General features: G+C 39.6%; 1 protein-coding gene across 2 annotated transcripts in view; it reads left to right on the plus strand.

Annotated features, from left to right (window-relative positions):
- The window catches only part of ST7 (suppression of tumorigenicity 7), a 137,890-nt gene extending 128,835 nt beyond the window's left edge, over positions 1 to 9,055 (plus strand). For both annotated transcript variants that reach the window (XM_066550558.1, XM_066550557.1), the window contains exons 13-15: positions 3,442 to 3,534; positions 6,462 to 6,601; positions 8,741 to 9,055. In XM_066550558.1, coding sequence (XP_066406655.1) covers positions 3,442 to 3,534; positions 6,462 to 6,601; positions 8,741 to 8,836 — 329 coding nt within the window. In that variant the 3' untranslated portion in view covers positions 8,837 to 9,055. The remainder of the gene's footprint in view (positions 1 to 3,441; positions 3,535 to 6,461; positions 6,602 to 8,740) is intronic.
- Positions 9,056 to 14,302: the final 5,247 nt, after the last annotated feature.

Consider the following 14,302-nt stretch of genomic DNA (forward strand, 5'->3'; position numbering starts at 1 on the left):
CACACAAGTTCAAACCAGATTAATTTAATCCAGACCTAAGAATCATATTTTCACAGTGAGAGGGGTCTGTGGGATCTCCTGCCCCAGAGATACTCAGAGCTCAGCTTGACATAGTTCTGTGCAATCCAATGTAACTTGGAAATGATCCTGCTTGGGGTTGGAGTATATGACTTCCAAAGGTCATATACTAACCTTCTAATTTATCTTGTTCTGTCTTTGAGATGTGTTTTTTACCAGGTTTCTGAGAATTTAAAAGTACAAATTATAATCAGCCTTTGTTGGCCTTTTTTTCTGATTTAGTGTAATCTAGTTCCCCATTTCTGCTCTGCTTTATTCTGTTCTTTTTCATCCTCTATGTGTTTTATTGCACCAACTTGTTTGTATGGGTATGTTTCACCATTTTTTTGTCCTCATTTAGCTTTGATAGAAAAGATTTTTTGTTACCATGATAATTCCTATAGAAATGCACTTAATACCTCCAGTGTAAAAGTGACTTACTATCTCAGTTACAGTATGACATTACCTGAACTTGCCTAATTTGCAGTGTAGACTCCCTGAGGATCCACTGGTTTTCTTTTTAGGTGTATAGAACACTTTGCTCAGTAACCTATACCAGTGCTGCCTGGGGTTTGCTCTGCTACATTGTTCTCTGTCAGATCTGCTAGCTCTTCTCCCACTATTTCTCCCAGTTTATTATTTTCTGTGTCATAGGTTCGTTCCCCATGGCTTATTTTCAGTGATTTGCTTTTAAGTAGTGTTCCTTCTCTTCTGGATTGTTGCAGAAGTCCTTTAGCTCAGGGTTCATTATTCCATCAGTAAAAGCAGTGTTTTGCAGGGAATTCTGAACAGATCTTCTTTTGCTCTGTCAGGCTGGGGAGCCCCTAAAGGGCTTTGTACCAGGACCAGTTTTGGCACAGGAGTCTGGCTGCCCTGCAATCCTCCTGCCACTTAGGAAACAAGTCATCTGTGCCTGAAGGCAACATAGGGAATTCTCATCTAACTACATTCTCCTTCTTATTATCTTCACATTCAGCAATCTGAATACGTAATTTATTAGCTAATAGCTCTATAATAGCCTGTAAAGATGTAAATTAATATCATTGCAAAACTTCTGCAGAAAAATCCATAATTCATTTTTTACAGTGATTTTGGCAAAATGCGAACAGTGCACGAGTCCTCAAAATTTTTTTTCAAATTTTGCTCACACATGAAGACAACGAGGGGTTTTAATGGTTTCACAGTGTCAGGTCCAATAATCATAATGTTTGGTTCATATCTTGGCATCTTTGCATAACTAAGTGAAAAGCAGTGAAGACATGGCAGAGAAGTTAAATGTAATTATACTAGTTTTAACCAACAGTTTACATATAATACATGGTCAGTTGCCTTGCTTTCTTTCTATGTGTTTGTAGGTATTTTATTCGTAGTACAACTATAAAAGCCCCAGTGCCACCACTGTGTTTGGGCCAGGTTCTCTGTACAGGAGTCTGTAGTTTCAAGTGTAACCAAGTTTTTAACATGTCTGGGGTGATGATTTGTCACTATTTGTTTCTAAATTTGTGTCAAAATTCCACTGTTTGCCTGAGGAAAGGAAACCTAGGGATTCCCAAATGCTCCTGGAGCTCTTGCAGCTACTGTACATAGTCAGTGGCAAACTTGCTCTGTGCTACCTGAGTCAATTAATGTAAAAAAGGATCAGATAATACTGTAGGAGTGAGGCAGAGAAGTACCTACATAGACACAAACTGATCCAGATGAACCAGAGCACTTCCTTCCATGGCTGATACCATTGCTAATTAAAGCTGTTTTGCTGTAAATACCCCATAGTTGGTCTCATGTCAAACATGATTGAGTATTATTATAATTGAGTATTATTATTATTAAATTGAGTAACATCTATCCAGACATTTTTCACTTGCTTTGTAAAAGCAACATCTTCACCTCACATTTTATTTTTATTAATCTTAATAGTTTTAATATTACTGTGGCTTAGGGTAAGGCAGAAGAGGCTTGATTGTCTGTTTCAATATTAAACCAAATTGGAAGGGAAAACTTGTGTTAGGGATTTTTAAGAAATAAGCATTGAGCACATTCCACATATGTTTTTGTACAGTCACTCAAGTTTGTTGTGTGTTAAGATCATACACTGCTTGGATATTGTATTTGTACTTGGCTTTTTGGGTTGCTATGGAGAGGGGTGGTTAATGCTGGAAGAGCATTACAGCCCAGGCTGGTTTACAATCTTTCAGGATCTCTGCCTTCTTTACTATTGCTTTAAATGCAGCAACCAAGAGAAAATACTGTAATATAATTTCACAAAAAACCACAGCTAACATAATTTCAAATGCAATGTGCACAGCTGAAAATATTGGGGGACTGTGTATTTGAACAAATCCTTAGGTTGCCTTGTGAGCCAGAGATAATGGGAGTGTTACTGTGTGGCAGGGGGCTGTACCTAACAACTTAAGTGTACAGTGCTTCTAGGACATCTGTGGGGAAAAATACTGCTTCAGTGACTGATGTTCATAGGAGTAGTGAGAATAACACGTTGATGACATTTTAACAGTGAAAATAATATACAGGATAATGGAAAAGGATGCCTTGATGCAAAGCTATATTTCAGTCAATATTCTGATGTTTCCACAAACCACACTCAGATGATGGTTTATGACATCAGCACTGTCAAGATTTAGTAATCCATTTCCCTCCCTCTCTGTTATTATTTTCAATTTTAAAAATTCATAAGATTAAGTATTATTTAATCCATAACCTGAAGATTTATATTGGAAACCTGACTTGATCTGCTGCATTTAGAAAGAATGCATGAGAGGGAACTGGGTTTAATAATTTACTACTAATCTTTGATTGCCAAATAGAAAATGAAAATATGACTGTGTTGGAAAACTGGTCCTCAGAGCTCATGTCATCAGTGTTACCTGGCTTGCTGGAGTGTGATGGAAAAAGAGTAGTGCATTTTTTCCATGAAAAATCTATTATTCTTGATGCAAAGGGACTATGAGTATTGGTCTGCATTTACAGGCTTGGCTGTTCATTTTTGTAGGCTATACCTGTTATATCAGATACACTTCTTTCCCCTGAAATTTAAAAATACTGCAGCCTTAAAGCCTAAGACAAAATGTGTAAATTTGGCTATGGAATTGGAAGTATAATGGGCTTTGATTATGCAAACATTTTTGTATGTCCTTGTAATGTGGTCTCATCTGACATTCATGAACATTGTCTCAAGAATAAAAATAACATAGGAGTTTTTGTGATTAAAAGCTCAATGTAGATTTCTATTTTGGCATTTCATTAAGCAGTTTATATGCTGTTTGCAACCAAATATAAGTGTTTTGTCTATGTTTGTTTTTCAGAATTGCAAGTATTCTTAAGTATGACTGCCACACTCACAGTAACTTATGCACCATGTTTTCTTTTCAGCTTTCAGAATGATCCCCTATCCACTGGAAAAAGGACATCTTTTCTACCCTTATCCTATTTGTACAGAAACTGCAGATAGAGAACTACTACCATGTATGTTCAACGTTTTTCTCCTTATGATTGACACCTAAGAATTGTTTAGCTGAGTCTTGCAGCACCGGTCTCCTTTGATGCCTTTTAAATTGAGTGCAGTGGATTAGAATAACCAGATTGACAGTGAGCCTCTGGAGCTCCTTTGATGGTTCAAGAGGCAGGTCCTCAGCAAAGTTCATAACAATTAGCTGTATTTATTGTTTCTGACAGCTTACAGACAGGGAGATTACCAAAGAGATCCAAATCACTTAGATCTTGCTATTCTCTCTTGCCAAGACACTGATCTTTCATCTAGGTTAACATCCCCTCAAACCATTAGCACAATGTCACAGCCTTGTTAATCCTTGATAGACACATGAGCTACTTGAATTCCGAGGCAGGATCCAACTTGCTTGAGGACAGCTGGATCATTCCTGCAGCTAGTACTCATGACAGGCTGTGCTTACATTTTCCAAAAAGCAGTTTAAATAGCAAGAAAGGGTTTTCTTCGTGTTGTGGCATGTGCACTGTTATGAAGAGATTGATGTGAAGTCATCTCAGTCACTTTGATGTGTGTTTATAGCGTGTGCTAGGAAGGTGCCAGCAGTGTTCCCAGATACAGATATAAAGAGAGATCCAGTCCCCAGGAAGCATTACAGTCCAAGCTAATGAGACTCATTGCAGTGCATGCAGTGAAGCACAAGAATGCAGAGGGAGAGCCAAAGCAGCCAATCTTGCAGTTACACTTCATTCCCACGTGCTCTCCCTGTGGGACTTCGTGTGAGCACGAGTGGAACACACACAAGTTTGCAGGGTCAGGGCAGAGGAGGGAAATAAAAGTTGATCCAAGGAAGAAGATTCTTCTCTCACCTTCTTAAATAAAGAAAAAATTGTTCTGGAACAAGTAAAATGAAGCCTGCTTCTGCTGGGAAGGCTGCTTTTGTAGGCATTTGCATCCTTTATAGTCTTTCATTCAGAATCTTTCTGGTTTGGGCTGAAAAAGGTGTTGCCTCTTTTTGTAACCTACATGAGTAAACATTAGGTGAGAATAATACAGTGAAAATCCACTCATTGCAAGTCTCTCCTTCACAGCACATTCCTGCTGATATTACGCAGAAATCCTTGGCAACTGGCAGTATCTCCCCACCCCATTATAATCATCCTAATTATAACAACACCTCTCAGAGTGCTCTGCTTGCTGTACTCAGAGGGATGCTGAGCTGGGGAGGGTGGAGTGTCAGGAGATTTAGGAATGACAAAGTCATGCAGAATAGCTCAGCATTCTCTTTTTAGATGCAAAACTAATTGTTCTTGTGAGATGTTACAAGCTAACAGCAGGACTCTTTAACAGCATATGCAGGCAGTGTGTTCTGCTCTGGCAGCTATGGGAAATGCCTTTCACTGCAAAATCTCCTGGGTTAGAGGAGGGAAGAGTTTAGAATGCCTGACAGACACAGGTGGGTTAGGGGCGTTTTGCATACCTGTCCACACCCTTTAATTGTGCATCTTTTGTGGGAGAGACAGCTGGAGTTATATCAGAACACAACAATCTGATAGGCTCTCCACATTAAAAATATCAATTACAAAACTTTTGCCCTGACTGGATAACAGACTGGGACAGCAGGGTTTGAGCCTGTGTGAAAAGGCAGTGCAAGAAAAGCACAAGAGATCCTAGACTTAGAAAAGTCAGTCCATGTTCTGGTATTTCTGATCTCTACCTTTATTTTAAATCAAAGAGAAGTTGTAATCTATCCCTACTTTTGTTTTTTTAACTGATCAAACTAGCAGACTCGAGAGTCATACATATTTTTAGTTTTTAATATTCTAATTTAAACTCTTATGAATTCCTGCTTTTGGTTTTGAGAACCACTCCACTCTGGATGAATACAGTCATGAATGTTGCTGGATTACCATGTGTTTATGTCATCTGCAACTACAAAGAGATGAGAGCTGATCACTGAAGCAAAGAAAGTAGGCAAAATGGAAGAGTAATGTTTCATATATATGAATAGCCATAGGATTTGAGTATATGGGAAGCCTTGAGATTGGCCCTATATGAGAAAAAAATGTTTTAAAGTTTGCATTTATCTTGACTGTAGCAAACTACAGACTGAAGGTAAGAATCCACCTGACCTTTTGCCAACCTGGAGGAATTTTTACCTTGAATCTAGCTGCCATAAAAGTTCAAGGGATATATCCCTCTGGTAAAATACTCATTATCCTTTTCTAACCCTTTCAGTCATCTCAGTGCTGTTTTTTCCAAAGTCCAGTAAAGGGTTTTTTATACCAGAGTCAAGGAAATTTCTGTATTCCTATCAGTGTATATTAACAAACATCTTAAAAATTCACTGTTCATTTAATTTCCAGGTTTTAAAATACAGGCCTATATGTCCTGCTGTTAGGATAATTTTTCTTGCTCTGAAGATAAAACCCTCAGAATTTACAGTTACAAAGGCTGTAGTTTTACAGCCTGCTTTAACTGGTCTGCAGCAATGCTTCCATATGGTTGGGCTCACTGCTGCTCCCAGGCATGTTTCTGCACTCTCTGTGTATCAGCATTAGCAAATGTGCAGCCATGGGGTTAGTTAATAATGTACATTTTAAAAAAATTAAAATGCTTTATTTCTAAGTCTCTTTTCTGGAATTAGCTGTTGCAGAGCTGCATTATAGTTAGTGCTGACACAAGGAAGACAAGAGTGATGTGTACATAGCACCAGAGTAAACCAGAAATAGGCTCTTTAGAGAGAATTATTTGGTAGAGACAACTGACACAACAATTATGTCCCTAGATGTATCAGACCTTCCATTTTCTTCTTCCTTCAAAAGCATCTTTGTGTGTCTCAGGTTGTTCAAACTATGTAAGAACATTGGTTTGGTTTTGCTTGGTGTTGTGTTTGATTTTTTTTTCAATGTATAATGCCTTCCCCTTCTCATATCTTTTTCTACAGCATTTCATGAGGTTTCAGTTTATCCCAAGAAAGAGCTTCCCTTTTTCATCCTCTTCACTGCTGGACTCTGTTCTTTCACAGCCATGCTCGCCCTCCTGACACATCAGTTCCCAGAGCTCATGGGAGTCTTTGCAAAAGCTGTGAGTATTCTCTGCTGCTGCTCCCTTCTATAAATAAAGACACCAGTGCAGAGCTAAATACTGGCAGGTATTAAATATCTGCCCACTCAGAAGCATCAGTCCATGTCTGAGCAGGGGATATGTGCACAACTGTCAAGGTTGCTAATCAGTAAGACCTGCCTGTTTGTCTTCTCTGGTTTATATGGCTCTGTTGTTAGGTTTGATATCTTGTGATTTTGCAAAAAAAAAAAGGGCTTGGTGGGAGAAGTGAGTATCTGTATTTTCATATATCATCCACTAAAATAAACTAATAACACTTAGTTATTAGTTATTAGAACCCCTCTGTTTTGTGGAGTCATAATGGCTGCTGTGATTTCCTATGCAATAGAAGCTGTCAGTATAAGCAGAAATAGTGTTAACCAGGACAAATTTCTGTGTTTTTTCCCTGAACTGCCAAGGAGGAAGTAGTCTCAATATTTCCCCCATATCTTTCCTGAACTATGTCCAGAGAAGTCTCTCCTAATTCTGCTTTTTTAATCCACCAAGGATTAATAAATTTTGGAGAATGAGGGGGAAGAGCCATGAATTATTCTAAACCAAACCTTTTCCTTGCAAAAACAAGAACATCACTGTTCCAGCATGCTAGGAGATGAAAAATCCACTAACAGAAAAGCTCTAGGATAGTAAAAAATTCCTTCTCCAATAAATACTGAGTATCTTCCATTGTAATATATTTTCTCAAATATATTTGTCTCTGTTTCAGGTCTCATGTTTCCAAACTGGCCTCCTGCCAGTTTGTTTTTAATGTCTTTGGTACTTTTGATATGGGGGTATAGGGGGTGGGGTGGAGGAGGCCAGGCTGAAAGGTTTTGGCAAATTCCAGATTGTCAGTACTCTTTGAAACCCTTTTGCAAAGGGGAAGAGGCTCCCTTTGCAGGTGAGCTGGGTCTTGTGTTAACCCAGGCCTGTGAGTGGGGTCTGGTACAGCAACAGTTCACCCAAGAATTTTTTTCATTAGCTCTAGAAGACACAAAGTAAGATCAGTTGTAGCAGAAGATACTTCTTCTTTCAGCAAGAAGTGCTGAAATATACCTGAAATATTATTACCCCTTCTTGTTTCTTGAGTGTGTACGTAGGTGTTAGGTAGGCAGCAAGTGTTTAACTTGGGCATATGATCATAAACTTCTCTGTAAGGCTTTTCTTGGATTCAGTGGTTGGATTTTTTCTGTTCCTTAGTTACTGAAGTTACTGAAATGTGTGAACCCTTGTTTGGCTCTTTCAAATCTTTAGTTTTCTGATACTGTGTCACAGTTTTAGATCCCAAATCTGTCCCTGTTAGCCTTGTTCCTGTGTTTATCAGCCTTGTATCCTGAACAAAGACTATATGCTGGCAGCAAAGTGATTCTGTACTTAATTCTTCTGCCAAAGAAGAAGTTAACATGTATTTCTCGAATGTATTAATAATTAATTAAAATTAATACGTATTTCAATATGTATTTCAGGAGTTCTTTGAATACCTGAGTTCTGTGACATGTAGCTACCGGTGGTTTTTTCCTGTGATAAAATGTCCTCCATCTTGATTTTTATCATATGCCTATCTGAACACTAATATATTGAAGACTCTTTGAATGTTGTGTTCTGTACTAGAGAGAAGATGTTAAGATAAATTTTAGTCAGTGGTGCAGAGTATGTTAGGATTACAGTTAGTGATGCCTCAGTGTATAGAGCAGATCTGTAGATAACCCTAAACCATCTTAAACTTGAATCTCAAGACACAATGTTTGTCTCTGTGAGGTGGTCTGGCATACCCCTGCTATGAAAAAGCCTTTCTTTCTCTTCACTAGATTTTGGGTTGAGCTTTTTGTGGCTTCAGTATGAGCTTCAATCTAGGATGTGAGATGTGTGGAAACTTTTGTAGTTCATCACTTTGATCTTTGTAAAGATGGGGCTCTTGCTTTCTTTACGGCAAAATCCATAAATCTCTGTATGTGCAAGGTTCAAGAATTTGAAAGTCTTTATGTGTGAATTATGTAATTTTTATCATGCTGGAGGATTTTACAGAGGAACACAGCAAGAATGTCTTATCTTACTGGACAGCTTTCTCTTGAGGTGTATTGTCTCCTGGATTTTGATCTGAATGTGTATCTGATTTCTTTGCAGTTTCTCAGCACCCTTTTTGCCCCTTTAAATTTTGTGATGGAAAAAGTGGAAAGTATCCTGCCCTCCAGCCTGTGGCACCAGCTGACAAGGATCTGAGGGAGCATGCCTGACTGACTGCTATGACATCTTCTGTGCCAACTTTCTGTTGACCACAAGAAAGCATGATAAAAAAGGGAAGCAGTTATAAGACTTAAAAACTCTTCATGGATTGTCTGTTCTCATATAAAAACTGTTTTGTTGTACAAAATACATTGATGTTAGGTTCTATTATATTTTGCCTTCAGAAAAGAAAAAAATAAACTTTTGTGTATTGTAGCATTGCTGTCTTTCGACTTTTTCAGAACACAGATCCTAGGTTTTGTTTTTTATTTTTAAACCTGTGGTATCTGTTTGGCCGTAGCTAGGGCATAGCTGCACATTCAGGTAATGAAACATGATGATAATGTTACAATTAAACAACATTGTCGCTGCCTTTTCTGATGGAGCTCAATTAGGGCGAGGGCCGCACTTCTGCAGTCTAGGAGAGGCTTCTAGACAGTTAAAGCTCCTGCTTAAAGCAGCTTTAGGCTCTCCAGGCAGTTAGGATGGCACACTGGGCTGAGTCCTTTCTCTGCACCAAGGCCACTGTATCCTCATTTGAATTTTCAAGAAGCCCATGTACTTGACAGATTTTCTTCACACCCCTGGTGTTTCAGGTAACTTCTGAAGGCTCATTAGCAAAATGGGTGTTAGTTCATGCACAATTAATGGAGAGGCTGGTGTTTCACTATTAGTGCTCACCTCAGGAAACTTTATCCTTGTGCTGTGACTGTTTAGACTAAGTATTCATTTATGACTTAGCCACTGTTGATGGAAACTTCTGAGACCAGCTCTAAAATGAAGATTTTGATCTGGAAGTTGAAGGAAGTAGTCCTCTCTGTCAAGAATTTGAAGTGCATCCTTACAGATGCCTCAAGGATTTTTTTTCCAGCTCCCCTCCAGATAAGGAAGCATAACCCTAATGCAGTGGATCAAAAATGCCACTTTACCATTTCAACTTCACTGTTACTCTTAAAATGCTGAAGAGTTTAAGGGACTGTGATCACTAGCAGGTAAGTTTGTTTATCAATGAGGAAATGAGTGAGCAGAGACAAAACTCTCAGTATTAGAACAGGTATAAAAGGAAGGTGTTTCTTAACAATAGAAGATGGATTACATTATTTCACTTGATCACAGACACAGTAGTCTAGTAGAAGACAGATGTTTGTTCAAGTGAGCCGAAGTACCATGCAAACACTGCTGTGCTACAAGATTAAAAAAAGGCAGCCTCAGCCAGGAGAAATCAGCTGTAAGAGTGAGACCTGGGCAAGCCCCAAGGTCTGGAGGAGCAGAGAGCCCCACAGACAAATGTTAGACCTGGTGTGGCTGTTGGGGGTTTCCATACTGGTTTATCTTCTCTGGCTATTACTCCTGCAAAACAATTCACTGTAATGTTGAAATTAGTCTGGGCTGCAGTTAATGTAGGATGTGGCATCAGATTAGAGGTAATGGATTGCTAGTGGATAAGCATGTGGAAGTATGAAATGGACCAATATTTGAGTTCTCCTATTTTCATCTGAATTGCTAGAGTAGCCACAGCAAACACCCTCACGGCAGGAGCTGCTGTGTATCTCCAGCTGAAAAAATGGGGATAACCATACTGATTTGTTTGCCTCCAAAAGCTCTGTCAGAATCATTTAAGGCTGCTGAAAATCAGAAGGATCGGGCATAGTCAGCTCTCGTCCTGTGCTGCTTTGTATCACTTATTCCCAGCCACCTATACCCTACATTTCAAAAGAATAAATTGCTGTGATTCACAGCTCTAAATGGAAATGTGCTTGCATTTGCACATCAGTGTATACCAGCTGTGCACAAATCTCCATGTTTGTCAGCAGCTGAGGTAGTAGTTTGGCCTTCTATTCGAAGATATTATGATCTGTGTGGGAGTTTCTATCTGTATTACTCTGATAAAAAAGAATGCTTAACTCCTAGAAGAATCACATCCTTTCCTTGAACTATGGGGAATATTTAGGAATTCAAACATAACTTTATGCAATTTCTACTATTTCTAGTATCCCTAATAAGCAGTAATGGGCCATGGATTTTTGTATCTGGAAAATCTCTCTTTAATTATAATTCTAGGCATTTGGAAGACTAGGCAAAACAAACAAAAGAATTTTCTTTTTCATTGGGCAGAGTTTATTGCCTTAGGCTTTGCTGCCTCTGACATGTTTCCTGTGAAGTTCAGTATAGCTTAGATCAAAAAGCAAACACAGCCCATGATTATAATGATGAAAAGCCTCTGGCTTAGTGGAGAGATGAGCCTTGTGGAAATCTGGTTCAGATAATAACTCATCTTCAGATTCAGGGGTGGAGGAAGCTTTTTAACTCCAAATGTTAGCAGTTCTTAGTTGTTGTCTTTTTTTTTTTAAACAACTTAATAGAATTTGTATGCACATTATCTCTTTACACTATAACCTGCATAGAACAAAAAAGGAGAGGACCTCCCCAGGAGTGTCAAGTCAGGCTGGCCCCTTCTGTCCCTGCCTCCCACTGGGTAGAGTAACAGCTGCTCCCTGCAGGAACTGCACTCAGGGAGGGGAGTGCTACACCAAGGGGAGGGCTGCTGCTTTCTCTTTTTTATCATTTGGTGTGTACACTGTACTTACAGACTGTTTTTACAGAGCATGGAAGTCCTTACCCTAGCAGAAAGGAAGGAAATTATCAGGAGTTTTGCTATGGTGAAGAAACTGCAGAAACTGAACATCCAAAGGAAGCTGCACCTCTTGCACAGGTCACACGCACCCCTTCACACCCAGTGTGGCTGTCACCCTGTGGTGGCCCTGAAAACCACAGTGGCTCTAGTTACAGCAGATTCTAAAAGGCAGCCCCTGGCTCCGCCCAGCTTCCAGCAGGGCTCCTGCCCAGCTCCCACCACAGAGGGAGCTGTCAATATACTGACTCATATGCATTTGCTTCTTTCTCACAAGAGATCTTAACTTTACGAAGTTGCATCCATTTCCCCAGGCAAATGAGCTGTTGCACAAAAGTAACAACCCAAAATCACGTTTGTGGTTACAGCTCATGAGCTGTCTCTGTCTTTCTGATAATATAAGTTCATTTCTATCATCTGAAGTGGCAGGTAAAACCTGCAGGCTGTGACATGTGACCACAGAACCCCTTCTGCCCTTGGAGGCAGCCACCACCTGCATGCAGCCCTTCCAAAGAGTGTGGGGCACACGCCATGGAGGAGAGAGAATCTTGGTACTCTCCCTCACTTTGTGCTGCTCACTGGAGTAAGAGCTGGTTTTTCTTAGCAAAAGCACCCTCCCCAGATGCAGCTCTTCACTAATCCCTGAACATTCCCTTCCCCCTTGCCCCCATGCACTGAGCCCCACAAGAAGCTGGGCATGAGGCCTGCAGGCAGTGCCCAGCTGTGGTTTGGGCATGCAGGCTGGATGCTCTTCAGCAGCTGTGCAGTGCAGTACCAGAAATGCAGCATTTTATTTCCTAATTCACATCTGCAAAGAAGTGCACACAGGGAAAGGAGGCCAGGATGAGTTGCACAAATTTGTTTTAGACATTTTTCCAGGAGAAGAAAAAGCAGCAATCTCTAAGCTTCAATGCCCACATGCCCCAATATACACCACCATTCCTAAGTCATTCCTCATTTTCCATGTGGTAAAAGAAAATTAAATTTTTTTATGAGATTTCACCTATAACAGCACAACACACTTTTTAGGGTAAAGTTTGTTGAAAATAGTGGGGAGGAAGCAATCCCAAAAAGTTTGGCAGGCTAACAGTGTTTCAGGGCGCTGCTAGATCCTGAGTTCATGCAGCAAATTAAAGGGAACTCCCTCAAGAAAATTGGACTGTGTATTTAAAAAAATAATCCTACAACCTTTAGCCTCAGCTAACATTATTCTGACATTAAAGTGTCTACCTAGAGACAGCTGTTTCCTCTTCATGACTAAGTACATGAGTAAATTTATTCCATAGAACAAAACTACAGTATTATTTCATTTGCCATGCCTATTTATGTTTCTTCTTTTTTTGTTTTCTCTTTTTTTCCCCTCCCTCTTATATTCTTTTTTGGATTTGCTGAAGATCATGGAGGCTCCTTTCCTAGCAATATTTACATCTCTGAGTGTCTTTTGCCACTAAGAAATGGCAAAATTTTCTAGGAGTGCATTTCTTTGTGGAAGAGGCAGCAGAAATGCCTACAACTGTGAGAAGTCTACCTTGAGCTCTTAAAGAAAAAACCAAGAAAACCCCATAAATGCAGAAAAAATTGTCATCAACTAAGTGGCCAGCTCAGCACTTACCCATTTGTCATGCTGTGAAATATTCTGTGTTTCCTCTGCTGAAGTGGTTTTGATGCAGGCATTGCATCACAGCTTATTGATATGGCACGTGCCCAAAGTGGGAACATCAGCCTGCTGTGCACACCTGGGTGGCCTTGCTGCTGGACAGGGTGACAAGGACACTGAAAATGCCAAGGGACTCAATGCCCCAATCTTCCTGGACTTACTGGTAAGACCAGCCTTCAGGAACCACAGGCCTCTGACCTGTGGTTTGGAAGGTTTGGAACAGGAAGGTTTGGAACAGGAAGATGTGCATTAGCAGAGGAGGACGAGGTTGGGGAATAAAAGTTAATACACTTTTAACAAAGTGATTCTAAAACACTTTATCTGAGACTGCAGAATTCAGGTAAGTTGATATTCTGGAATATTAAACAAATAACAGATTTAAGAAGAGATCTGATTTCATTACCCTTCATTTGACTACCTAGAACAAGTTCTCTTGTAACAATGAGCCTATTTTCTTTTTTTCCAGAACATTGAAATATTTTCAGATTTATTAAATAGATAATCTTTTAGACTACTCAGGCTCTTTAAATCTTAAAAAAGAAACGGCTCTAAAAGGTTAAAAATTATTATACTGCTTTTAAATTCTTTAAGGCTTAAAGTACAATATTGCTGAGGCTACGAACTACATGTGGATTTAATTTCACAGTGAAATCCCAATAAAAATTCTCCTTGGAGCTCACCTTTAAATACAATTATGTATGAAATTTTCCTTATCCAGGCCAGAGCCAGGATTGGCAGCAATGAAGAGGCCAGCAGTATAACCCCTGAGCTGCCCATGGGTACATATATACATCTCATACATCTCATACATCCACTGCACGTGCACGTGGGCACGGCTGTTCCCACCAGCAGTTGGTTTATAGACAGAAGTGTGAGTATTGTTACCTCTAGCCATGATCATTTCCATATACAGTAACTGAAACCTTATCTTATTGTTCCAATAAAGAACTTTCTGGAGCCTCCTAATCTTTTAACACCAGCTGTACCTTCTGGAGATGAATTACCCATTTTAATGATACAAACTTTTTTGAAAGCCTTGCAGATGTAAATGACTGCTCCCTCAAGACCACTTAATGCCAAACCCCCTTCTTTTTAAACAGTCTTTCAAGAAAGTTCCAAAAGCAAAACATACCCAGAGTATTCCCTTTATTGCCTTGGTTAGCTACTTGGATAT

Source organism: Molothrus aeneus, chromosome 5 (assembly GCF_037042795.1).
Source record: "Molothrus aeneus isolate 106 chromosome 5, BPBGC_Maene_1.0, whole genome shotgun sequence".
In the NCBI taxonomy this organism is placed as follows: domain Eukaryota; kingdom Metazoa; phylum Chordata; class Aves; order Passeriformes; family Icteridae; genus Molothrus; species Molothrus aeneus.